Below are 26132 nucleotides of genomic sequence, written 5' to 3'. Positions count from 1 at the left end.
CGCGGGGGCTGCTGGGGCGTGGAAATCGGGGACGCGCTGGGGTGTGCGCAGCCGTGAGGACGCGCCTGTCTGCTTGCGCGCGCTGGAACCCGGACTCTTGAGTGGAAACCGAAGACGCAAGTGGGAGGAACGCGTGGAGCATGAAGAGGCAGGGAGCCTCGTCCGGGCGGAAGCGAGCGCGGATACCGTCCGGGAAGGCGGGTGCGGAAGGGGGCGGGGAGGGGGCGGTCGGCCAACTTCGCTCCGGGGTGAGGGCCGGGCCCGGCGGTGGTTCTGGCCAGGGGATTAATCGCGATATCCCTGGAATTACTTGCTCCTGCTCCTCTCAGCAACCCCCCCCCCGCCCCCGTGCGGTATATTCTGTCATTCCGGCTTTAAACGTGTGGAAACCCGGGGGCTGGTGGCGAGAGTGGCCCGGCTCTGGAGCCAGATATGTGGGTTCGAATCCCGGCGCCACCCACATCTCGTCGTGCGACCGTATTCAAGTTGGTTAACTTCTTCTCTCCGCCTCGCTTTTCCCTTCTCCACTGAGGATACCAGTACCCCCTCACGGCACCGCTGTGATGGTTCAGTGTCGAGCGCGGAGCTCAGTGCCAAACCTGTGGGGACCGCTTAATAACCTGTAGCTTCTGCGGCGGGGTCGAGGATTGCCCCTAAAGCCACACCCCTCCCAAGTGGCAGAGCTTAGCTGCCCCAAGCCCGGAGTTCTTCCTAACGGGCCAGGGTGCGCTGGCATAGCGGGTGTTAGGGAATTTGGCACATCCGTCCTCCGTAAACTCTTGGTTCCTCCAAACTAGCAGTTCTCAAACTTGTTAATCTCAAGACCCCTTGGCCCTCTTAAAATTATTCAGACCCTCAAAGACCTTTTATTTATATAGGTTAAATCTATCGATATTGTCCACGTTAGAAATTAAAACAGGAATTAAAAAAATATTTATTAACTAGAAAAAAACATAAACCCATTACATGTTAACACATTTTTTATGAAAAAAAAATCACCATTTTCCTGAGCAAACAAAAAATAGTGAGAATAGTGCCAATGTTTTGTATTTTTGCAGATCTCTTTAACATCTGGCTAAATGGAATTCTCATACCTGCTTCTGCATTCAATCTGACAGGTCAAGTAGCCTCCCCAAAACTTCACTCCGCTTGTGAGAGAATGAGAGTGAAAAAGGCAAAGTCTCAGTATTACTATGAACATAATTTTCACTGTACGGACTCTGAAAGTGTGTTAGAGTGCCCTAGTACAGAGTTAACTGGACTACCCCACTTTGAGAACTGCTGCTCCAAACAAATGTCCTCTTCTTTGATCCCTACAAGTAACTTCCTTTTTTAGGACAATTGCCTTACTCTTTTTTTAAATTTTTATTTTATATTGGAGTAGAGTAGATTAACAATGTTGTGTTAGTTTCAGGTGTACAGCAAAGTGATTCAGCTATACATTTTCCTGTATCCTTTTTCAAATTCTTTCCCATTTATGTTATTGCAGAGTATTGAGCAGAGTTCCCTGTGCACTACAGTAGGTCCTGTTGGTTATCTATCTATCTATTTATTTATTATTTTTTATTTTTTGCGGTACGCGGGCCTCTCACTGTTGTGGCCTCTCCCATTGCGGAGCACAGGCTCCGGACGTGCAGGCTCAGCGGCCATGGCTCATGGGCCCAGCGGCTCCACGGCATGTGGGATCTTCCCGGTCCGGGGCACGAACCCGTGTCCCCGGCATTGGCAGTCAGACTCTCAACCACTGCGCCACCGGGGAAGCCCTGGTTATCTATTTTAAACATGGCAGTGTGTACATGTCAATCCCAAACTTCCAGTCTGTCCCTCCCCCCCATCCTTCTCCCCTGGTAAGTTTGTTCTGTAAGTGTGCATCCCCACCCTCTCCTGGCCAAGATTGAGCCACAAGATTTCGGGATCTTAGTTCCCCTACCAGGTAGTGAACCCGGGCCCTGGCAGTGGAAACGCGGAGTCCTAACCACTGGACCGCCAGGGAATTCCCACCAAGGTGTTTTCTTGTGTGAGGCAAATGGTACCCCTGCAGCACTGTTCAGTTAGATTGATCTGACAGCTGGTGTGGGTGGCTATCAGGAAACCCATGGAATTAATGCAGTGCTGTTGGTTAAGAGCACAGAGTGTCACTTAGCTCTTTCTGATAGTCTTCTCTTAAATAAATGAGGCAGTTACAGTTTTTTTTTTTTTTTTTTTTGCGGTATGCGGGCCTCTCACTGTTGTGGCCTCCCCCGTTGCGGAGCACAGGCTCCGGACGCGCAGGCTCAGCGGCCATGGCTCACGGGCCCAGCCGCTCCGCGGCATATGGGATCCTCCCAGACCGGGGCACGAACCCACATCCCCTGCATCGGCAGGCGGACTCTCAACCACTTGCGCCACCAGGGAGGCCCAAGGCAGTTACAGTTTGATGTTAGTGGACGACAGATTTTTGTTTTTCAAATTGAAAATTGATTTTAAAAAAAACTATAAAAGCAACATTGGGTAGAAAAAAATCAAACAATATAGAAAGGTAAAAAGAAGAAAGTAAAAGTAATTTTAAATCTCACTACCTAGTACTAACAATTATCAGTAGGTGGTGAACATTCTTTTAGGCATTATTAAGTATGCATTCAGTAGTTTTAATTTTTTAAAACAGTATGTGCTTAACTTATAGAAAAAATTCAAAACTGTTTTATCACACTCTTTAGTGTAAATACATGAATTTTTATGAATTTATAAATATTCAGCCTTTAGTAAATCTTCGTGTGTCTATTGTGTACTGTGGTAGACAATGTTCTTACTGTGGGTAATAATAAAGATTTCTCACATAAAGACTTTACTTAGGAAGTTTAGGTTAAGTAAGAGTGATCAGACACCTATCTACATAAATAATAATATGAGAAAATAATGTATTAAAGAGATAGAGTTAGTGTTTTAAGGAGGAACATATAGTTTATGAAGAGTTATATGAGTTCAAAAAAGGGAGATACAATTTCCTACTTTGGGAGAGGAAATATCATGGAAATGTGATTTGACATGAACCTTGGAAGATTTTAGCATTCAAAGATAGAGCTGGAAGCACTGTGGATTGAGGAGATGGCATAACCAAGAGCAAGGATGGGGATCAGGGGGAACTTGAGGCATACAGAGGAAATAATGTATAGTTAATGAATGACAACTAGTACTTTTTGTATACTTAGTGGGTACTATACACTTTAAATGAATTATCTCATTTTATCCTCACTACTCTGAGGTAGGTACTAAAACCTATTCTGTTTTATAGAAAACTTAGGCTAAGTATTTGTCTAGAATCACACAAGTCAGTTGTCTGGTCAGGATTTGAGATCCATTCCTGCTCTTAAATATACATACCTTATGAAGAAGTTTAAACATATTCTGCAGGTGTTGAGAAGCATCGAAAGAATCTTGACCTGGAATGTGATGATGAGGTCTGTGTTTTAGGAAGATTAACTTGGCATTCAGTGTATATATTTCTCAGTATAATTTCTTTTTTTTAAATTGAATTAATTTTTTTATACAGCAGGTTTTTATTAGTTATGTGTTTTTTTTTGGTGGTGGTACTCAGGCCTCTCACTGTTGTGGCCTCTCCCGTTGCGGAGCACAGGCTCTGGACGCGCAGGCTCAGCGGCCATGGCTTCCGGGCCCAGCCGCTCTGCGGCATGCGGGAATTTCCTGGACCGGGGCACGAACCCATGTCCCCTGCACTAGCAGGCGGACTCTCAACCACTGCGCCACCAGGGAAGCCCATTAGTTATGTTTTATACATATTGGTGTATACGTGTCAATCCGAATCTCCCAATTCATCCCACTACCACCCCAACCCCCGCCACTTCCCCCCTTGGTGTCCATATGTTTGTTCTCTACATCTGTGTCTCTATTTCTGCCTTGCAAACCAGTTCATCTGTACCATTTTTCTAGGTTCCACATATATGCATTAATATATGATATTTGTTTTTCTGACTTACTTCACTCTGTTTGACAGTCTCTAGGTCCATCCACATCTCTACAAATGACCCAATTTCATTCCTTTTTATGGCTGAATAATATTCCCTTATATATATGTACCACATCTTTATCCATTAGTCTGTCGATGGGCATTTCTCAATATTTCTTATACATATGTCTGTGTTTTTATTTTGCAGTCCAGAGACATCAATTTAACAATTAATATGGTATTTTACTGCATTCATGAGCCCTAGTGTACTTACATACTTACCTATTATTAGACATTTGGATTTTGGCAGCAAAATGTAAAATATTTGTGGTCACTTGGTCTGGATGGATAGTACCATCATGAAATTTCATTGTTCTCTGTATATTTTAGGAGCAGCAAATGGGTTTCTTATGGAGGTGTGTGTTGATTCAGTGGAGTCAGCTGTAAATGCAGAAAGAGGAGGTAAGAGAAATTAGAAAATCATGGCAATTGTCAGTCCTTTTAAAAGTCTGAAAATGAATCCTGTGAACTGACCTCAGGAACCTTTGTGTTCTCTAAGGATCCCAGTAATCCTTTTGAAAACAACCAACCAACTAGAAAACCTACTGATCATCTAGTCTTACTTCCCCAGTAGGTTACATTTTGAGTCAGGTGTCTATAATAGTGCTTACTAACCAACTTTTTTTTTTTTTTTGGCTGCGTTGGGTCTTCGTTGCTGCATGCGGGCTTTCTCTAGTTGCAGAGAGCAGGGGCTACTCTTCGTTGTGGTCCGTGGGCTTCTCATTGCGGTGGCTTCTCTTGTGGAGCACGGGCTCTAGGTGGGCAGGCTTCAGTAGTTGTGGCACATGGACTTAGTTGCTCCATGGTATGTGGGATCTTCCCAGACCAGGGATCTAACCTGTGTCCCCTGCATTTGCAGGCAGATCTTTAACCACTGCACCACCAGAGAAGCCCTAAATAACTTTTTAAAAATTGAACTTAGCAAAGATTTAATTTTTTTCAGCCCACTGATTTTAGAGATTTGATGCTTTTTTCATTGTGAGGACTTTTATCATAATCTTTTTTTTTTGAACGTGATATATTTTACCTCATGGTTTCTTTTGCACCCTGAGCTTGCTTTAACAGGAAGCACAGGAATTCCCATCATTTCAGGATCAGAAAAATTTTTAAACTTTATATAGAAAATTTCAAACATATACAAAAGTAGAGAGAATAATATAATGAATCACCAGGTACCCATCAGCTTTAATCATTTTCAGTATATGGCCAATCTTTCATTTATATTGGGGGTGAGCAAACTTTTTTGTTAAGAGCAAGACAGAATATATTTCTGACTTTGCTGGCCACATTTGGTCTCTGTCATATATTCTTCTTTGTTTTTTTAAAAAATCCTTTGAAAATGTAAAAACCATTCTCAGTTTGGCAATAAAAAAAGGATGAAGTACTGATCAAGCTACAACATAGATGAATCTTGAAATATTATTCTAAGTGGAAGAAAGCAGTCAAAAAATACCACATATTGTATGATTCGACTTATATGAAATATCCAGAATAGGCAATTTTTTTATAGACAAAATAGATTGGTGGTTGCCGAGGACTGAGGAGCATGGGGAGAAGGGAAAGTGACTGCTGAAGGGTGTGAGGTTTCTTTTTGGGGTGATGAAAACGTTCTAAAATTGGTGACAATGGTTGCAAAATTCTGTGAGCATACTAAAAACCATTGAATTATACACTGTAAAAGGGTGAATTGTATGATATGGGTCAGTTGTATGAAATGTATGTTTTTTAAAAATACACGAAAACAGGACTTCCCTGGTGGCACAGTGGTTAAGAATCCACCTGCTGGGCCTCCCTGGTGGCGCAGTGGTTGAGAGTCCGCCTGCCGATGCAGGGGATACGGGTTCGTGCCCCGGTCTGGGAGGATCCCATATGCCGCGGAGTGGCTGGGCCCGTGAGCCATGGCTGCTGGGCCTGCGCATCCGGAGCCTGTGCTCCACAACGGGAGAGGCCACAACAGTGAGAGGCCCACATACCGCAAAAAGAAAAAAAAAAAAAAAAAAAAAAGAATCCACCTGCCAATGCAGGGGACATGGGTTCGAGCCCTGGTCCAGGAAGCTGCCACATGCCACCGAGCAACTGAGCCCATGCGCCACAACTACTGAGCCTGCGCTCTAGAGCCCACAAGCCATGACTACTGAGCCCACATGCCACAACTACTGAAGCCCACGTGCCTAGAGCCTGTGCTCCACAAAAAGAGAAACCACCACAATGAGAAGCCCATGCACTGCAATGAAGTGTAGTCCCCGCTCGACACAATTAGAGAAAGCCCGTGTGCAGCAAAGAAGACCCAACATGACCATAAATAAATAAAATTTTAAAAATACACAAAAACATGTTAAACTTGAATGCCATAACAAAAAGAAGCTTGTGAGCCTTTGGCCTGCAGACCATCACTTGCTGACCTCTGATCTATATTCCTACCTTCCCTCTCCCGTCCCCAAATTATTTTGAGGCAAATCCCAGACATTATGTCATTTCATCTGCAAATATTTCAGTATCTCTAAAAGGTTTAAAAAATAATAATAATAACCTTTAAAAATAATAATAATCAAAATATCAGTAACATCTTTTTAAAATAATATTTATTAATATTAATATTAATATCATCAAAAATACCCAGTTAGTTTTCAGCTTTCCCCAGTTGGCTCACACAGTTTTGTTTTGTTTTGTTCTACAGTTCTTTGAATCAAGATATAAACATAGTTTGTTTTTGTTTTTGTTTTTTTCTTTTTGCGGTATGCGGGCCTCTCACTGTTGTGGCCTCTCCCGTTGCGGAGCACAGGCTCCGGATGCGCAGGCCCAGCGGCCATGGCTCACGGGCCCAGCCGCTCCGCGGCATATGGGATCCTCCCAGACCGGGGCACGAACCCGTATCCCCTGCATCGGCAGGCGGACTCTCAACTACTGCGCCACCAGGGAGCCCCTAAACATAGTTTTTTGATATGTCTGTTTCAGTCTATGTTTCCCTTTTTTTTCTTTCTTTAATTCTTTCTTTTCTTTCCTTATAGTTTGTTGAAGAAACTGATTTTCATCTTTTATTTTTATTTTATTTATTTTATTTTTTTAAATTTATGTATTTATTTATTTATTTTTGGCTGCACTGGGTCTTCATGGCTGCACACGGGCTTTTCCCTAGTTGCAGTGAGCAGGGGCTACTCTTCATTGCGGTGTGTAGGCTTCTTATTGCGGTGGCTTCTCTTGTTGCAGAGCACGGGCTCTAGGCATGTGGGCTTCAGTATTGTGGCACGTGGGCTTGGTAGTTGTGGCTCATGGGCTCTAGAGCACAAGCTCAGTAGTTGTGGTGCACAGGCTTAGTTGCTCCATGGCATGTGGGATCTTCCTGGACCAGGGCTCAAACCCGTGTCCCCTGCACTGGCAGGAGGATTCCCAACCACTGCGCCACAAGGGAAGTCCCGAGATTGCTTTTTTTTTTTTTTTTTTTTGCGGTACGCGGGCCTGTCACCGTTGTGGCCTCTCCCGCTACAGAGCAGAGGCTCCGGAGGCGCAGGCTCAGCAGCCATGGCTCACGGGCCCAGCCGCTCTGCGGCATGTGGGATCTTCCCGGACCGGGGCACGAACCCATGTCCCCTGCATTGGCAGGCAGACTCTCTACCACTGCGCCACCAGGGAAGCCCCCAAGGTTGCTATTTTTTTTAATCAATCAAGAGTCAGTGTTCCACTCTGGTCAATCCAGAAACTTCTTTATTCTAAATCACTTCCTTGTACATAGAGAAGCAACCCTATAATACAAAATTTTAAGAGACCTAGCTTAACTTGAATTAACTCTTAAATTTGTCAGTAACAATGTGGGTTGCAGAATATAGTTGGGTTTAAAAATAGAGTTTTACTCTAGTTTTATAATTTTATTTCTCTCAGTTTCTAAGACTCTGTTCTATATTTAGAAAAAAATGTTAAGTTTGCTGTTTAATAAGAGTTTATTTTGGACAATAACTTTTGAGCAATGCTTTTGAAAATTTTTCTTAATTTTTTTAATTAAAAAAATTATTATGCTTAGCAATGCTTTTCTTATTATAGGTGCTGATCGCATTGAATTATGTTCTGGCTTAGTGGAAGGAGGAACCACACCCAGCATGGGTAAGTGTCCATTTTTCGGATTTTCTCATAGGAGTTTATAGAGCCTGGAGACAATTGATAATCTATTTCATTGGGATCTTTTACTGAAGTTACTAACATGTTAACTATGCCATGGATATTGTATCAGTTAGAAATGTTTATGGTTGCAAATAAACTTGTCTATCACAGATGTGATCAAATAGATGTTTTTTTCCCTTATATATCATAAAGTTGAGATTAAGTTACTGTTAATATTGGTTCATATGCTCTGCAGTAATGTCAAGGACTGTGGTTTTTTTTTATCTTTCCATTCTGGCATCCTTGGTATACTGACTTTTGTCTTCATTTCACCCCTCTTAGTCTTTGTGCTGTTGTCATACATTTTTCTTTTACATATGTTAAAAACCCCACACTGCATTGTTATTATTTTTGTTTAAAGAGCCAGTTATCTTTTTTTTTTTTTTTTTTTTTTTTTGCGGTATGCGGGCCTCTCACTGTTGTGGCCTCTCCCGTTGCAGAGCACAGGCTCCGGATGCGCAGGCTCAGCGGCCATGGCTCACGGATCCAGCTGCTCCGCGGCATGTGGGATCTTCCCGGACTGGGGCACAATCCTGTGTCCCCTGCATTGGCAGGCTGACTCTCAACCACTGTGCCACCAGGGAAGCCCTCTCTTGGTTACTTTTAAGATTTTGTTCTTTATTCTTGGTTTTGAACAATTTGATTATGATATACCTGAGTGTAGTTTTTTTCATGTTTCTTGGACATGTGCATTTATACTTTTCATCACATTTGGAAATTTTTCAGCATTTAATGTCCTCCACTCCCTCCTTCAAAGACTTCAACTAACTTAAGGCTGCTTAAAGTTGTTCCACAGCTCACTGATGAACTACTCTTTAAAAAAAACTTTTTCTCTGTTTCATTTTCTATAGATCCTATTCCTTTGTTTTCAAGTTTACTGATCTTTTCTCTGCAATGTCTAATTGCTGTTAATCCCACCTAGTGTATTTTTCACCTCACACACTGTAGTTTTCATCCCTAGATATTTGAGATTGTTGTTATATCTCTCATGTCACTTTTTAGCTTTTTTGAACATATAGAATAAAGTTACAATAGCTATTTTAATGACTTGGCTGCTAATTCTAACATCTGTATCAGTTCTAGGTTGGTTTTGTTTGATTGATTTTCACCTAATGATGTATCTTGTTTTTCTTTTTTTTTTTTTTTTTTTTTTTTTCTTTTTGCGGTATGCGGGCCTCTCACTGTTGTGGCCTCTCCCGTTGCGGAGCACAGGCTCCGGATGCGCAGGCCCAGTGGCCATGGCTCACGGGCCCAGCCGCTCCGCGGCATATGGGATCCTCCCAGACCGGGGCACGAACCCGTATCCCCTGCATCGGCAGGCGGACTCTCAACCACTGCGCCACCAGGGAGGCCCTATCTTGTTTTTCTACCTGATAATTTTTCATTGTATGTAAGACATTATGAATTTTACTTTGCTGGGTACTGGATATTTTTGTATTCCTATAAATATTCTTGAGCAGTTAGGTATTGGAAACAGTTTGTTCATTTTGGATTGGGTTTTTAAAATTTGTTAAGTGGGTCTGGAATAGTGTTATTCCCCACTACTGAGGCAAGACCTTCTGTGTACTCTACCCAGTGCCCCATGAATCTTGAAATTTTCCTGTGTGGCTGGTGGGAACAGGCATTATTCCTGGCCTGGTGTGAATGACAGGCACTATTTCTTCTAATTCTTTTCAGTGGGTCTTTCTCTGGCTTTGTGTAGTTTCCTTGCGTGCATATGCCGATCGGTACTCAGCTGAATATTAGCGGGAAGTGGGGGTGTGGTTCTGTGCAGATCTCCAGGGTTCTCTTTCTCTCCTCCCTGCTATTCTCTGCTGTGAACTCTAGTCACTTGGTCTTCCTGGACTCTCAGCTTTGTCTCCTCAACTCAGAGAATTCTCTGGCCTCCGCCTGGGTTCCCCCTCCCTATGCTGTGGCCTGGAAAACTCTCAAGATAGTAATCTGGGTCATTCAGAGAGCTCACCTCATTTGTTTCCCATCTCTCAGGCAACATTATCCTTTGTTGCAAACCATTGTTTCGTATGTTTTGTCTGTTTTTTGGTTTTATGGGGGGAAGGGTAAATCCAGTTCCTGTTACTCTGTCTCGGTCAGAAGCCCAAGTCCCTATATGAAATTCTGACTCCTATATTTTACTCTGAGATGGATGATAGCGTTATTTAGTATAAAAGGTTTATATATGCAATGGGCTTTTGGACTCTTCTCTCTAAAATAAAGGAGGGCATTCCCTGGCCACTCTGTGAAATACCTAGAACATACCTGTTGTTTGAGTGCAGTCTGTTTTTTGCAACAGCAGTCATGTATGATTCATTACTTGGTGATGGGCATATTGCTATCCCATGCAGAATTGGGGTTCTTGTAGCAAGGCAAAAGACGTAAATTCACATTGGGTAAACACTAATGGTGCTTGCCACAGATCTTATACCATTGAGTGTTTCTGAACTAGCCACGAATTGTGTCAGATTTGGGTACTTTTATTCATAGATCTCCTCATAAAATCACAAATAAGTACAACTTCGCTCCCTTTTGCGTATCTCTTATTTTAAAAAAAGGCTTTGGGGCTTCCCTGGTGGTGCAGTGGTTGAGAGTCCGCCTGCCGATGCAGAGGACGGGTTCGTGCCCCAGTCCGGGAAGATCCCACATGCCGCAGAGCAGCTGGCCCGTGAGCCATGGCCGCTGAGCCTGTGCGTCCGGAGCCTGTGCTCCGCAACGGGAGAGGCCACAACAGTGAGAGGCCCATGTACTGCAAAAAGAAAAAAAAAGGCTTTGCTAAATACCGTTTTCCATTAAGGAATCATAAACTTTAGAACTATGTAACCACCTCTATAGTAGGTTTTAAATAGAGCTGTAATCATTATGAAGGAGAAACTGGATCTTAGGGAATACACTGGCAGAACATAGAGCCTGGTAGTTATTACACTTTCAAGTGTCACATTCCAGTAAAAGAATTTAGTTGAGTCAACTGACAAGTGCTTTTAAAATGTAGTAACTTCCTTCTATTTTCTAAATTGCTTTTTTATTTACCCTTGATTTTCTTGTTACGTAACTTCTACTATATGTACGTTTTTCTACTCAGTGTCTCCTTTTTCCTTTAGATCCATCTTTCTATGGTTTATTCCATCAACTCTTCCATTTCTTGTAGAAGTGATACACCAGAGCAAATGTAAAAGACCAGTACAGTAATATTTTATTGACTTCCTTGAGCTTTTAGCTCACATTTGAATTTTAATTAGTCTGCTTTATTCTTATAGGTGTCCTTCAAGTAGTGAAGCAGTATGTCCAGATACCAGTTTTTGTGATGATTCGGCCACGTGGAGGTGATTTTTTATATTCAGACCGTGAAGTTGAGGTGATGAAGGCTGACATTCATCTTGCCAAGCTTTATGGTGCTGATGGTTTGGTATTTGGGGCACTGACTGAAGATGGACACATTGACAAAGAACTGTGCATGTCCCTTGTGGGTAAGAATTTGTATCTGAGACCAAAAAGCCTCTAATGATGATTGCATTGAATACTCCCAATATAGAAAAACGCAATCACAAAACTGACTTTTCATTCACACCTGCAGACACTTATACTAACCTATTTTAAACACTAGCTATTTAGGTGTTTTGGGTAGAGACTATGTGTGACATAGCCCTCCTGACTCTCTCAGTTACTATCAATTGGGTTCTGCTACTGTTCCTTTAGGGTTTAAGGGAAATTTACCTTGATTCCTTTAATCACAGCACCAAAAAGTTGAAAAGCTATTACAGTTGGTGAGGATGGGGAGATGTAGAGAGGACAGAAGCAAACTACTTATATTACTAGGCCAGAGTATTTCTTGAAGATTTTCAGAAGGGTAAGTAATAGATGTAATGCTACCCTTATAGTTGCCAAATCATATAGTTTTTATTTGGTGCCTCTTAAGAAGTGGATGACTATTTTTTTTTTTAATGAAAATCAGAGATTAATGGAAACATAGGACTTTTGGATTTGGAAGGTTGCCATTTTTTTATTATTTTAGTCCAGTGTCTTCACTTAAGAGAAGAAAGTATTAAAAAGTTCATTCTAACATGGAGAATTCTGTAAATAGTGATCAGTGATGATCTTTTCATTCATGTTGTCATGTGATTTTCTTTATATAGCTATTTGTCGTCCTCTGCCAGTCACTTTCCACCGAGGTGAGTCATTTCCATTTTAGAAGTTCTGTTGAATGGTGTCAGTTTTCTCATTTCACCAAATGCCACAACCTTTTTTCTGGAACACAGTTGTATAGTGTCATTACAGTGTTACCAATTGGTTTTTTTATACTGGTCATGGGACTAACAGTTGTAAATTTAGAGATGCACAATTTCTAGAAAATATGAAGCCTTAGTTATGAGAAGTTGTTAAAAGCAGAAGGTGGTGGTGGTGGCATATAATAGAGGGAGAGAGTAAGCATCGCCTACAAGTGCATGTGCTTGTCACAGCTTTCCAAGCAAGAATCCTGAGATTCATTTTTATTAGTTTGCCTCAGGTCATGTGCAGTCTCAAAAAGGATAAATCACTGCGGCCAATGAAAGGAAATGTGCTACTTGGCTTAAGCCAGATAAGATCATTCTGGAGCTAGGAGTGAGGTCAGCTTTCCCAGATGAATATAAGATTCATGGGCAGAGAGGGGGTGGGTATCTGATGAAGAATTGGGTACTATTAGGAAGAGGAAAGAAATAGGTGCTGGATAATCAATGAACAAATGTTCACTATAGTGCACAAAATTATTGTACATTATTGATAGCTTGTCTGCATCAGAATGATTTCTAAAAAGTATCTGGTAATTTTATATGAAAATACTTCTTATCTCTAAATCAGGCAGTTACAATTTCCATACATTTTTGCCTAGCATTGGTAAAATGGAGGAACAAGTGTGAATTTTGCCTTCAGAGGCACTGCCATTGCACATGAAAAGAAAGAAGTCTTCAGTTTTTTTTTTTATTTGATGATATGCATGAGAAATTATTGAATTTTTTTTGTCCTTTTGAGTAAGCATCCAGAGATCAGGATGAGAGTGGACACTAGGATTTGCATCCATTTATAGAAATTAGGTATATAGCATTTGTAATCCTTGTTTCTTTATGAAATGAGTAACACCAGAAAACTTTCTTGACTTGCTGTTTAGCAATGCTTCTCATAAACTAGCAATAACTAAAAGATGTTAGATCGCTTAAAAGTCAGAACTTTGAAGCTAGCCAAAAAAAAGAGAAGTTTTAAAATATGAGGTAATTTAAATTAGTAAACATTTATCTGAAAAATATATAGTTTAAAATTTGATATGCTAAATAATTCAAAATAAACCCACCGAAGCAGCCACAGAGCACAGGGAGATCAGCTCGGTGCTTTGTGACCGCCTGGAGGGGTGGGATGGGGAGGGTAGGAGGGAGGGAGATGCATGAGGGAAGGGATGTGGGAACAGATGTATATGTATGACTGATTCACTTTGTTATAAAGCAGAAACTAATAAAAAAACAAAAAAACAAAATAAACCCACCATATAGAATATATTTTTCTGTTCTTAAACTAAGAAAATCATTTCAAAGTTTTTGTCTTTTCCTTCAATAAATTTAGCAAAAATATTTCCATGTTTTTTTATTGTTATATTGTCCTGTATTCCACATTTTTTTCACTCATGTATTTAATATTATGACAGTGTAATCACTGAGAAGTTACTGCCACCAAAAAAGGAAAATCCTCTGTGTTACATTTAGCTGCCTACATACACTAAAGGGTGAAAGGAAGGGGTCTACCACCTAATCCACCATAGATTAGCACTTGCGTACCATGTAGCAGTGCTGAGAACCAAAGCAGAAGTAGTTTTCTTTGGGGTTCCTAGTGCCAGTTTCCTCAGTGAGGAGGAGAGAAGTCTCTTAGAAAGTAGGATGGAACTGAAACCTCATATAGTCTGTTGTAAACTACTATCCTTATACTATGAGTCTTGAGTACATGGGATAAATGGATTAGAATAAAATATTAGTCAATAATGAGAATGTGAACCAAGGCTTTTTCTAGAACTGGTGAGTGTAATGTTTTCATTCTGTTTGTTTGAACCCTTAGAGCAGACTCCCAAATTTGAGTCACTTGCCTGTTACGTTTACAATTTTACCATATCGAAGGGCTGCTCGTGCAAATTTATTTAATAATTTTCTTAAAATCTTAAGTAAATTTATTTTAAAGAGAAACTTTATAACTAATGAAAATTGGAAACTTTTCACTTCTAATCTGCCTTTAAGTAAATGCATCTGTTCAAATGCGTACCATCTAAAATGATCCTGCCTACCATTGGTGGCATGCTGACTGTGGTATGCTGGTAAACTGGTTCTCAGGGAAAAAGAGCCCTGATTTGTAGCATTTGTTGATTTCTGTGGTTTTGTACTTTCACCTTGACTAATTTCAGCTGCCAATGGATTGACAGTCATGCTTGCAAAATTCCTGAATATTTAACAACTGACTCTTGCAAGCCAGGACAAGCTAGGTCCAGCATACCACTGTGTGTATACTACATTTTGGAAAGCACTGTATTAGAGATATCTGTTCAAAATTCATGTCAGTTTTATTTATTGCAGCCTTTGACATGGTTCATGATCCAATGGCAGCTCTAGAGACCCTCTTAACTTTGGGATTTGAAAGAGTATTAACCAGTGGATGCGACAGTTCCGCACTAGAAGGACTACCCCTAATAAAGCGACTCATAGATCAGGTACACACAATTTCCTTCCTTTCTTCCTGAGACTCTGTTGTGGTTACTTCTGATATTCTGCTGTTCAACGAGGTTGTGAAACTACGTATTACTGACTGTGGTTACTCCATAGCAAGCAGGAAATAACATATTCTATAATTTTTATTTCTTTCACATGAGCATTTTTAGTAGCCAAGGCTCTTAAGATCAAATTATAGACAATGCCTAAATAACTGATCTAATTTGGATAACCACAGCAAATTTTACCTTTCTTCTGCCATCAGCGTTGCATAGTTTAAGCCCTATCTTCTTACTGTCAACCTATGTATACTCAGGGGTTCCCACATAAAATTTGAGAAAATTATCATTTCGAGGTGAATTCTAAAACTAAAACTGGGACTTCCCTTGTGGTCCAGTGATTAACAAGACTCCACGCTTCCACTGCAGGGGGCACAGGTTTGATCCCTGGTGGGGGAACTAAGATCCTGCATGCCAGATGGCACGGCCAAAAAAAAAAAACTAAAACTGTATCCTTCTCTCATTTCTCCCCAACTACCAAGATAGGAAGGAAATACATTTTTCTCTTATATGATTTCCTCTTGTGAGTTCGCATCATTTGTAGAACAGTCAGAAGATGGCTTTGTAATTGTGGTATGTCTGTATTTTTCTGACACCAGTCCAGAGGCATTCTAGGTTAGTGAGTGTGGACTTTGAGATGAGAATGTTCTGGATTTGAGACAGTTTTCACAGTTGCTGTATAATGTTGAGTAGATTACTAGTGTTTAAGCCTCTGTTTCCTTGTGTGAAATTGAGATAAGTTTAATATCTCCTATATAGGGTTGCTCTGAGGATTGGTAGAGATCAGGTAGGATTGGTAGAGATAAGAGATAATATAAGCAATAAGAAAGGCTCTTGGTAAGAGCCTTAGCAGAGTGCTTGATATGTATTAGATTTTAATACATGTTAGTGTCTGTAATTATTATTACTGCTATTATTAATAATATTATTTAGTGTTTTTGTGTAGACATCTGCTTATGTTTACTTTTCTGTAACCATGAAAATAATTTTCAGAAATTTCACCTGAGGATCAGATAAATTTTTCTAGACTGGAACTTACTGGTTTTATAAATATTTATTAAGTATATATTAAGGTGCAGGGCATTTGCACTATGGTGGTGACCAAGGGGTGCCTGTGCACGCACGCATGTGTGTGTGTGTAGTCACTGCCCTTACAAACTAGTGCACAACAGGCACTTTTAATAGAGTACTATATAAAAAAAGAGTGCTGTGGGAGCACATTGGAGAGGAATTAACCCGAGATTTGAGGGATTGGGATTAACAGTAGTTAGCTTCCCAGAAGAAAAGAAATCCACACTGCAATGTCTTACTCATTTGAAGGATGATTAGGAGCCATCAATGTAAAAGGGAATAGGGAGAGGGAGAGTGGGGTGGGGGGGGATATGCTCCATGTAGACAAAACAGTATATGCAAAGGCCTAGAAACAAAAGTGAAAATTTATTAAGATATTGAAGAATGACTATAATGTTCAATGTGAAGAGAATAATACTGTCCAGAGCCTTGAAAACTATTTAAGAGTTTGTATTTTATCCTTGGTGCACTGGGGAAGCCCAAAGGATTTTAAAATAGAAGGATTGATGAGTCAGGTTTCCATTTTAAAATGGCTACTCAGTATGGAGTAGAGAATAACTGTTGTAGTCATATATTGCATTTCAAAATATTTGTGTGTGTGTGTATGTGTGTGTGTGTGTGTGTGTGTGAGAGAGAGAGAGAGATATTTGTAGTTTAATCACTGGTTGGCAGGAAGAGCTGGGTTAAATATGCTTATACACTAACTTTACTTTTTTTAAGTAAAAATTATATGTATATATAACAGGTGTACAACATGATGTTTTGATGTACATATACAGAATGAAATGGTTACAGTCAAGATCATATTCATCTGTTCATATAGTTAACTTGTGTGGTGTGTGTGTGTGTGTGTGTGGTGAAAGTACCTGAAATCTACTCTCTTAGCAAATTTTTAGTATTCAGTACAGTTTTATTGACTATAGTCATCATGCTATACATTTGATCTATAGATGTACTCATCCTACATAGCAACTTTGTATCCTTTTACCAACATTTTACCAACATTACCCATTTCCTTCACCTCCTCATCCCTGGTAACCACCATTCTATTCTCTGCTTCTGTGTATTTTACTTTTTTAGATCCCACATAGAAGTGAGATTCATGCTAACTTTACTTCTTGAAGCAGTTACTTAGTAGTACAATATACTGGTTAAAGCATAGGATTTGGGATTAGAAAGGTCTATGTTTAAATCCTGGTTTTGCCACTTATTAACAGTGACCTTGGGCAGTTTACCTAACCATCCTAAACTTCAGTTTCCTTACCTGCAAAGTTAGCATAATAATAGTGCCTACCTCCTAGAATAGTTGTGGATTACTTCAGCACAAGGTCTGACACTTAGCAACTGCTCTGTATTGGTAAATCACTTTGATAGCCTCAGGTAAGCATATACTTCTAAATAATCTTTTATGGAAGGCCAAAAAAAAAAAAGTGATAGAATTCATCCCGTTAAACATTTGTCCATGTTTTAGAAAGCTTTCAGTTGGAAGAAACAGTTACAGTAAATATGACTTTTTTGCTCCTAAACTCATTTCAGCGTTCTAGATAGTAAATATTTAGTTTTGTGGGTATTTTGCTGTAGTCTGTTTGAGGATACTAAACAGCCTTGTTTCACTTATTTCTCTGACAATTATTAAATTTTATGAAATAGCCCCCTCTCCCTTTTACTCTCTATTTCATTTCCTTGCTTTATTTTTTTTTCATTGTATGTTTAAGTATTTATATTTTATAAATATACCTATCTGTTGTCTGTTTTCGTTGAACATGAAAGCCCCATGAGAATAGGAACTTTCTCTTGCTCATGATGTCAAGGAGGAAAAACTTTTTCTTTACCCTCTTTAAAAAAAAAAAAGTGAACCCTCCTAGGTTCAGTATTAGAGATCCTGCAAATTAAACTGACAAAAGATAGATTTGCAAGAAAACAAGATTGTAATCACGTGTGTATGTATGTATGGGAGTTCACAAAGAAATGTGACTCAAAGAGGTGCTTAGAATTTGGGGCTTATATACCATCTTCTAAGAGTTGAAGGAGGGGGAAGAGAGCACTTAGGGACTTAGAAGTGGAAGGAGAAAGGGCCCTTATGGGAAAACAAATGACTTCTTGGAAAGATTATTGTATCCTTAGAAGAATAGATGGGAGATAGGATAGTTTTATGATATTGTCTGTCTGGGTGTGGTGCTGATGAGCTGCTTCCAGTGAGGGGATTTATGACAGTTGAGTTCTTTTTCAGTTCTTTTGGGAGGCTCTGCTTTTAGGCAGATAAGGAATTTCAGCCTTTAGCTCAAAATAATTTTTATGCCACAGTGGCATATTTTGGACCCCTTCAGTCACAGTATTCTCCATACCTACAACAGTGTCTGGTATACAGTAGGCACTTAATAAATATTTGTTGGATGGATGGACGAGTGAGTAAAGTGACATTTGATAAACACTTTCATGATAGAGCAATTTGATCAGGGTATTATTCTGCAAGTTAGTGAGCTTGTTATAACATTATATGTTATTTTTATTCTGTCATTATTACCTACCTGCCACTAGAGTTTCCACTGAGTATGCATTTGTAAAAAGGTGATTTCCTTTTGACTTTCAGTGATACTGGGTGTATCCCCGAAATTTATTTAGGAAATGGGATGAAAATTAGAATAAAAGTAAGGAAATTTCAACACCTATTATCAGAAATTAAATCAATTCATATAGTTCAGTTTTATTACTTAATATTAAATAAAATGGACCGATGGTTTTGTTTAATTGGTATAATAAGCTAGGGAATTTAGTTGAGGACACATGATTTGAACAGATATTTTTTCTAGTAATTTACGATTATGCTATACTCTTTCTTTTCTGCTGAAATCTTACTTAAATTCAACTACTTCCATTCCATCGCATGCCAAGAACTCAGAATTAGTGTTATTTTTCAGTAGTGGCTTTTCTTTTCTTTTTTTTTTTTTTTTGCGGTATGTGGGCCTCTCACTGTTGTGGCCTCTCCCATTGCGGAGCACAGGCTCCGGATGCGCAGGCTCAACGGCCATGGCTCACGGGTCCAGCCGCTCCGCAGCATGTGGGATCTTCCCGGACCAGGGCACGAACCCGTGTCCCCTGCATCGGCAGGTAGACTCTCAACCACTGCGCCACCAGGGAAGCCCTCTTTGTTTCTTTTTTAAAACATTTATTTTATTTATTATTTTTGGCTCTGTTGGGTTTTCGTTGCTGCGCGCACGCTTTCTCTAGCTGCGGTGAGCGGGAGCTACTCTTCGTTGTGGTGGGGAGGCTTCTCATTGTGGTGGCTTCTCTTGTTGCAGAGCATGGGCTCTAGGCATGCAGGCTTCAGTAGTTGTGGCACATGGGCTTGGTAGTTGTGGCTCGTGGGCTCTAGAGCACAGGCTCAGTAGTTGTGGTGCATGGCCTTAGTTGCTCCGCAGCATGTGGGATCCTCCCAGACCAGGGCTCAAACCCGTGTCCCCTGCATTGGCTGGTGGATTCTTAACCACTGTGCCACCAGGGAAGCCTCTAGTAATGGGTTTTCTTAAGGTGGTGTGATTATTTAGTTTTTATATTTTATTCTCCTATTCTTTGTGTTTGTAACAGTACAAGTCTTTAAAGCAATACAATAAAATAACCTTTCTGGGTAGAAGGAGTTACTACCCTGAACATTTTACTTACCCAAGATCCCAAAGAAACAGAAAGGTCTATTGAAAATTAGATACTAGTAGTAACTTAATAAATTTAATATAGTTATGTTTCTGTTTTGCTGCCTTATTATCCCATGTAAGAGAAGGATATTAAAATTGTTTATTTTTTTCTTTTTTCAGGCAAAAGGCAGGATTGTGGTAATGCCAGGTATTTATTTATCTGTCTGTTTACTAGTGTAACACTATAGTGAGGAAGAGCAAAAGAGGCAGGACAGTATGGGGGGTAGTATTAGTCCATGGTGTTGGGAAAGAATATATAATTTGATTAAAATGTTTAAGATTGGGGGATCTGTGCTGCAATTTAAAACTTTATATGAGGAACACTCTAGTAGGGTTTCGCTCAGAGAAGAGCAAATAAGGACTGGGGTTTCTCCATGTTTGCTTTCCCATAGTATACAATTTTGTGAATGTAGATGTTCATTTCTGGTGAGGCACACCAAGTTTGATGCTGCTACGCTGCATTAGGGCCAAATGTCCTAGTTGTTGACAAGGTATAAGCAAACATAGGTAATATCCCTGGATAATGTAATACTCAGTTTCTGAAAATCTTTGATTACGAAATTCTTCCTTGTAGTCAGAACAGTTGGATCACATACTCCTAATGATAACTCTAAGATCAATGAAGTACATAATGGCTCATTAGAAGTCAACAGTTTTTAAAGAATTAGATAAGATGACCTAGATCCAGAATGAGATGAATATAAAGACAATCTTAATTTTTTCTTATTAAATTTCTCAAAAGTATAAAAAAGAAAACAGCATTATGAATACTCATGTACTCAATTTCTAGATTTAACATTTTGTCGCATTTGTTTCATCTTTTTTTTATCCTGAGGTATTTTAAAATTAAATTAAAGGCATTATGACATTTTCTCTTTATACGTCTCTAAAAAAATAAGGGTATTTTACTCTAACCGCAATACCATTATTACATCTATCAAAATAAACACTAAATCCCTAATACCATTTAATACTCAGCCAATACTCTCCTTTCTCTTATTATATGCAGAATGTTTTTTATAGCTGATATGTTCAAACCAGGATCCAATCAAGGAACAAGTATTGTACTTGGTTTTTATCTTTTTTTTTTTTTTTTTTTTTTTTTTTTGCGGTATGCGGGCCTCTCACTGCTGTGGCCTCCCCCGTTGCGGAGCACAGGCTCCGGACGCGCAGGCTCCGGACGCGCAGGCTCAGCGGCCATGGCTCACGGGCCCAGCCGCTCCACGGCATATGGGATCCTCCCAGACCGGGGCACGAACCCGTATCCCCTGCATCGGCAGGCGGACTCCCAACCACTTGCGCCACCAGGGAGGCCCTATCTTTCTTAATATCTTTTAATATAGAAGTCTTCCTTTTCTTCTTCTGCTTTAAAAAAAATGACATTTAAAAAGTTTGAACTACTTACCCCGTAAAATGTCCTAATTTCTGGATTTATCAGGTTGTTTCCTTTTGATATTGTTTAGCATGGATTTCCTAGACTAGCCTCTGTATTTTCCTATAAACTGCTTGTTTAGATTCTGGTTAAAAATTTTTGGTAGGAATACTTCATGGATAATTCTGAATACTTCATATTTCATCACATCAGAAGGCATACAATGTCTGGTTGTCTTAATACCAATGATGCCAAGACTGACCAGAGGTCAAAATGGTGATAGTGAGATATAGCCCAACTTTTAAAAAGAAGCCAAACAGATGGATAGTGTCAGAAATTTAGGAAAGCTTTGACTTGTAGCAAGTTCCTGAAACATGAGCAAACAGAAAGCATATATTATTTGTTAAGTTGAGACCCTTAGTAGATTAATCAGGGAATGTTAAAGAAACTTAATTGAGTCTGATGCATTTCCATTTAAGACTAAATATATTTATACTTGACAACTAATACTCAGACTTACAGACAGTTGTTAACGTAAGATTGCCTTTGCTTTATTTGTAATTATTAAGTTATGTGCTATGTGCAAGGCACTACTTGGGATACAGAGTTACACAAGAAACTACTTCCTCAAGAGGCTTACAGTCTTAGGTAAGAAGATGTTATATCCAAAAATATTTGTGATTATTTAACAAACCTTACCAAGAAAATGCTAATTATATGACAGGTTCTGTGGTAGGTGTAAAAACACAGAAATGTATATGAAGTAATCCTTCTACTTGAGGAGCTCACCAAATAGATCTATAAACAAATTATAACAATTTCATGTAAGTAATTACCAGCAAGTAAAAATTCCTGGGTAAGTCAACCTGAATGCCTAATGAGTGTCCATCATTGGGAAATATAAAGATAACTAGAACTTAGTAACTCCCCTCTAGGGACTTTCATAATGAAGTTTACAATATAGTTTAGGCTCCAGTTTCCTTATCTTTATAAAGAGAGGATATTGAGCTAGCTGTTCTTTCAAGTCCCACCTGTTAGTCTGTGTTTGGAAAATGTATTACTTATGTTCTGATAACTGAGCAACATGTGTTTCAGTGGCCAGATATTTTGTTATTTATTAGAAGGAAATAATGTACTTGTCTTTTAATCCTTACAAGTTTGTGAAGTAGGCAATACTATCCCTCTTTGGTGAAAAAAATTGAGGCTCAGTGGATTTAAGTAATTTATCTAAGATCACATAGCTGTGAAGGGCCACAGTGGTAAAGCCAGGATTCCAATCTAAATCTGACTTCTCAGTCTGTTCTTTCTGCTTCTTAGGGCTCAGTGATATTACTGTACCACCAAGAAAAAGTTAATGAGTCTGAAAGAGTGTGTAAGTCAAGTTATTTTAGTAGCTTGAATAGCTTGAGATAAAAAGTACATATTTTAACAGTCATTTAAAAATATGTATTGAATACGTCCTATATATTAGGAGAGAATGATATAAAGATGAATAAGCTGATTTTATATTTATAATCTGGTATCAGTTCAGAATATTATTCTTTATATACAGACATTTAAGAGATTGTTCATTAAAACAAATGAGTCATAAAATACTTGATTGTGCAGTTTTAATAAAGTAGAATCAAATTCTTCTGTAAAATGAAACAAAAAGTTGATATTATAATAAATTAGCTGTATAACACCTTGCATTATTCCCATTTCCAGTGAGATCTATGTGTTTATCAAATGCTGGGCCAGAGAAAGAACCTTGGAGGTTTTCTCTTTGAGATACATTTCTGAGGCTTTGCTTTTGTGACTTCTTCCTCAAGTCTATCTTACCTTTCACTTCAATTTGATTTTGCTTTAATTGAGGGGAAACAGGGTTAGAGCACTCAGTGATTTTCCTTTCCCTAGAGTAATCTTTATAGATTTAAAATCAGTAACGTACAGCACTGTTATATAAACCAGTGGGCATGTCAAATTCTGTCATAAAGGTTCTTTGACCTTATCTTTTGTTCTTCAGAGTCTGTAGTCTTGCCTTTTCATCATTTTTTTTCTAAATTCATTCTAGCTGAGTAAAGAGAGAATAATTCTCAAATCAATGAGAAATTTCAGTATGGAGGTTCCAGGTAGAGTTGGCAGTCATATTATTCATTAAATCATATATGAAAATATATTCTATTTAATATATTACTTATTCTTTCCAACAGGGGGTGGCATAACAGACAGAAATCTACAAAGGATCCTTGAGGGTTCAGGTGCTACAGAATTCCACTGTTCCGCTCGGTTGGCTAGAGATTCAGGAATGAAGTTTCGGTAAAAATATATTCTTTGACTCCTGCAAAAATGAATGCAGTTAATCTTTACTTCCCCAAACAGGAAAACCTTAGTTGATGGCATGATTAATGAATGGAATGTTGTGATAAGTATGTAAGTATTACAGTCATTTTTGAAGTTTTTTAACTGCAGAGTGGTTCTTTTTCTGCCTTAAATAAGCAGGCTCTTCTGAACACAGGCTAACCTCAAAGCCTTAAGGCACGGGCTTCCCTAGTGGCGCAATGGTTGAGAGTCCGCCTGCCGATGCAGGGGACACGGGTTCGTGCCCCGGTCTAGGAAGATCCCACATGCCGCGGAGCGGCTGGGCCCGTGAGCCATGGCCGCTGAGCCTGCGCGTCCGGAGCCTGTGCTCTGCAACGGGAGAGGCCGCAACAGTGAGAGGCCCGCGTAATGCAAAAAAAAAAAAAAAAAAGCCTTAAGGCATTGCTGAACTTAGACCAGTTAATAATAAATTCTAATTCAGCAGCTAAACTTCAAATGAATCAGATATGTATGTGTGGCCATTCACCTGTGATTTCCTTTAGCAAAGTTAATAACTATCATATAAGGATGGAAGAGCCGTGGTCATTTTTATCTTTCCTACTGTTAATACTTAAGTCTTTCCTCACCTTTGCTATTTTCAGTTATTTTATTTTTATTTTTTAATTTCTTAAAATTTTATTGTTTTTGGCCACGCCACACAGCTTGTGGGGTCTTAGTTCCCCCAACCAGGGATTGAACCTGCACCCTTGGCAGTGAAAGTATGGAGTCCTAACCACTGGACTGCTAGGGAATTCCCTATTTTCAGTTATTTGGAAATTATATCACTATTAAGGAATTTAAACTATTATGTTTTTTTTATTATACTTGAGAGACTCCTATATTTAATAGTTAATTGTTGATTATTTCTAAGTTGGAAAAAATGAAATGTAAAAGAAGCAAGAGCCTTAGAATTTACAACTCCAGATATAAAATCAAGTGTACTATCTGATAGATTTAGATACTAAATGTTTCAAGTAATTAATAAAAATTATGAAATATAGTAGTTCAGGGTCCTTGACCTAACTTTGTTTTTGAGCCATGAAATTGCCTATAAAATGAAGTGCCAGTAGGAGAGCTCATTTAACAACTTATGTAATTATCTGTTCCTTTATTACTTCTATTGCAGAAATTCCTCTGTTGCTATGGGAGCCTCTCTTTCTAGATCAGAATATTCTCTAAAGGTAACAGATGTGACCCAAGTAAGGACTTTGAATGCTATTGCAAAGAATATTCTGGTTTAGCCACACCTCTCTGAGAGAGATGGATATCACTGGACAAAGGTAGAAGAATAGTCTACAGTTCTCTATGACACAGCTTTAACCTTCTCTGGCCAGGACAGTCACAGTCTTTGTTTTAAGTCTTACATTACCATGGAGAATGTTTCCAAGAAGAAAAAGAACTTGAAACAGAATGCAGTCATTTCCTTTGCTTAATCTTGTCGACCATCTCCATCATCATGGTTAAATCTGGCCTAGGCTTCTTCCACAAGTGGAGGCTTAGTCTGTTTTCAGTGGAATTAACTGATGAGCTGGGAAAATTCAACTGCAAGGTGGGAAAATTCAACTGCAAAGTATGAAAATTCAACTCAGATGTGACTTCATGGTCAACTCAGTAGCAGTATTTTGCCTTTTCATTTGTAAAATAAAAATTGCCATTCTATTATGGTAGAGTCTCTTACTCATCTGTAGCCAAGTATTAAAGGGAGGATTTTTTTTTTAATTTTATTTTCTCTTTTTATTATGTACTTTTTTGGATCCTGGGCAGGATGCTAAGGATATAGAGTAAATGGTATAGCATAAAAATTCCTAGACTTGGGAAGTAGGATATAAAAGTTCCCAGACTTAGAAAGGCAGAAGTGATCTCTGTTGTTCATCAGGTTACTTCTACCTCTGCTCCCAGATAGAGAAATGGCTTAACTATGAGGTTCATCTGACAATATACAAAGATCTGTAGAGAATTGGGAGAGGTTAGGAAGGTTTTCAGAATAGCTGTTTCTTTCCGCTGAGGCCACAGATATGAAGACTGAATCCTAGTGATGAAAATTGCTTTTCCTATGGGCAGGTCCCAAATGGTGAGGTTCATTTCTAGTTTTTTCTGTCACTTCCATATTTATTATCTCATTTTACACAAACACCACTCTGGTAATAGAACTGATGCTTCTGTATTAGGAGAGTAACTGAATCATAATATGAAGAGCTTACCCACTGATGCTTCTGTATTAGGAGAGTAACTGAATCATAATATGAAGAGCTTGCCCTTGGTCATGAGGCTAGTTAGTGGAGCCTCTATACATAGCATGCACAAACTTGGGTACCAATGAATGTGTATACCAAAAGCCTTCCCTTTCTTTTAATGTGCCCCTTCCCTCACTTTTATTTATTTATTTATTTACTTATAAAAGATTTATTATTTATTTTTTTATTTTATTTATTTTGGCTGCGTCAGGTCTTAGTTGTGGCACGTGGGATCTTGTTGAGGCATGTGGGATCTTTTGGTGTAGTGCGCAGGCTCTTTGGTATGGTGCACAGGCACCTCTCTAGTTGTGGCGTGCGGGTTTTCTCTTCTCTAGTTGTGGCGCGCAGGTTCCAGAGTGTGTGGGCTCCATAGTTTGTGGCATGCAGTCTCTCTAATTGAGGCACATGAGCTCAGTAGTTGTGGCACGCGGGCTTAGTTGCCCCGCAGCATGTGTGATCTTAGTTCCCCGACCAGGGATCGATCCTGCGTCCCCTGCATTGTAAG

At 39.3% G+C, this 26132-nt stretch overlaps 1 protein-coding gene across 3 annotated transcripts; it reads left to right on the top strand.

The window, feature by feature from the left end:
* Nucleotides 1-23: 23 nt before the first annotated feature.
* CUTC (cutC copper transporter) lies at nucleotides 24-25055 on the top strand. 3 transcript variants are annotated; one of them, XM_060108730.1, is made up of 9 exons: nucleotides 24-201; nucleotides 4334-4405; nucleotides 8039-8098; nucleotides 11404-11613; nucleotides 12280-12315; nucleotides 14731-14864; nucleotides 19802-19829; nucleotides 23246-23351; nucleotides 24520-25055. In XM_060108730.1, the coding sequence occupies exons 1-9, from the start codon at nucleotides 141-143 to the stop codon at nucleotides 24632-24634; spliced, it is 822 nt and encodes a 273-aa protein (XP_059964713.1). In that variant the 5' UTR covers nucleotides 24-140; the 3' UTR covers nucleotides 24635-25055. The 3 variants fall into 3 exon arrangements, with proteins under 3 accessions (XP_059964713.1, XP_059964833.1, XP_059964783.1); XM_060108800.1 differs by lacking the exon at nucleotides 24-201 and adding an exon at nucleotides 274-485; XM_060108850.1 differs by lacking the exons at nucleotides 19802-19829; nucleotides 24520-25055 and having other exon boundaries at nucleotides 23246-23338.
* The last annotated feature ends 1077 nt before the right edge of the window (nucleotides 25056-26132 follow it).

Source organism: Mesoplodon densirostris, chromosome 1 (assembly GCF_025265405.1).
Source record: "Mesoplodon densirostris isolate mMesDen1 chromosome 1, mMesDen1 primary haplotype, whole genome shotgun sequence".
In the NCBI taxonomy this organism is placed as follows: domain Eukaryota; kingdom Metazoa; phylum Chordata; class Mammalia; order Artiodactyla; family Ziphiidae; genus Mesoplodon; species Mesoplodon densirostris.
This window is presented reverse-complemented; position numbering and strand designations above follow the sequence as displayed.

Excerpts from the sequence above, each read along its gene's own strand:
- CUTC (XM_060108730.1), top strand. The coding sequence starts at position 141 with ATGAAGAGGCAGGGAGCCTCGTCCGGGCGGAAGCGAGCGCGGATACCG. Across the intron at positions 202-4,333 it reads GATACCGTCCGGGAAGGCGG|GAGCAGCAAATGGGTTTCTT; the intron begins GTGCGGAAGGGG and ends TGTATATTTTAG. Across the intron at positions 14,865-19,801 it reads TAAAGCGACTCATAGATCAG|GCAAAAGGCAGGATTGTGGT; the intron begins GTACACACAATT and ends TTCTTTTTTCAG.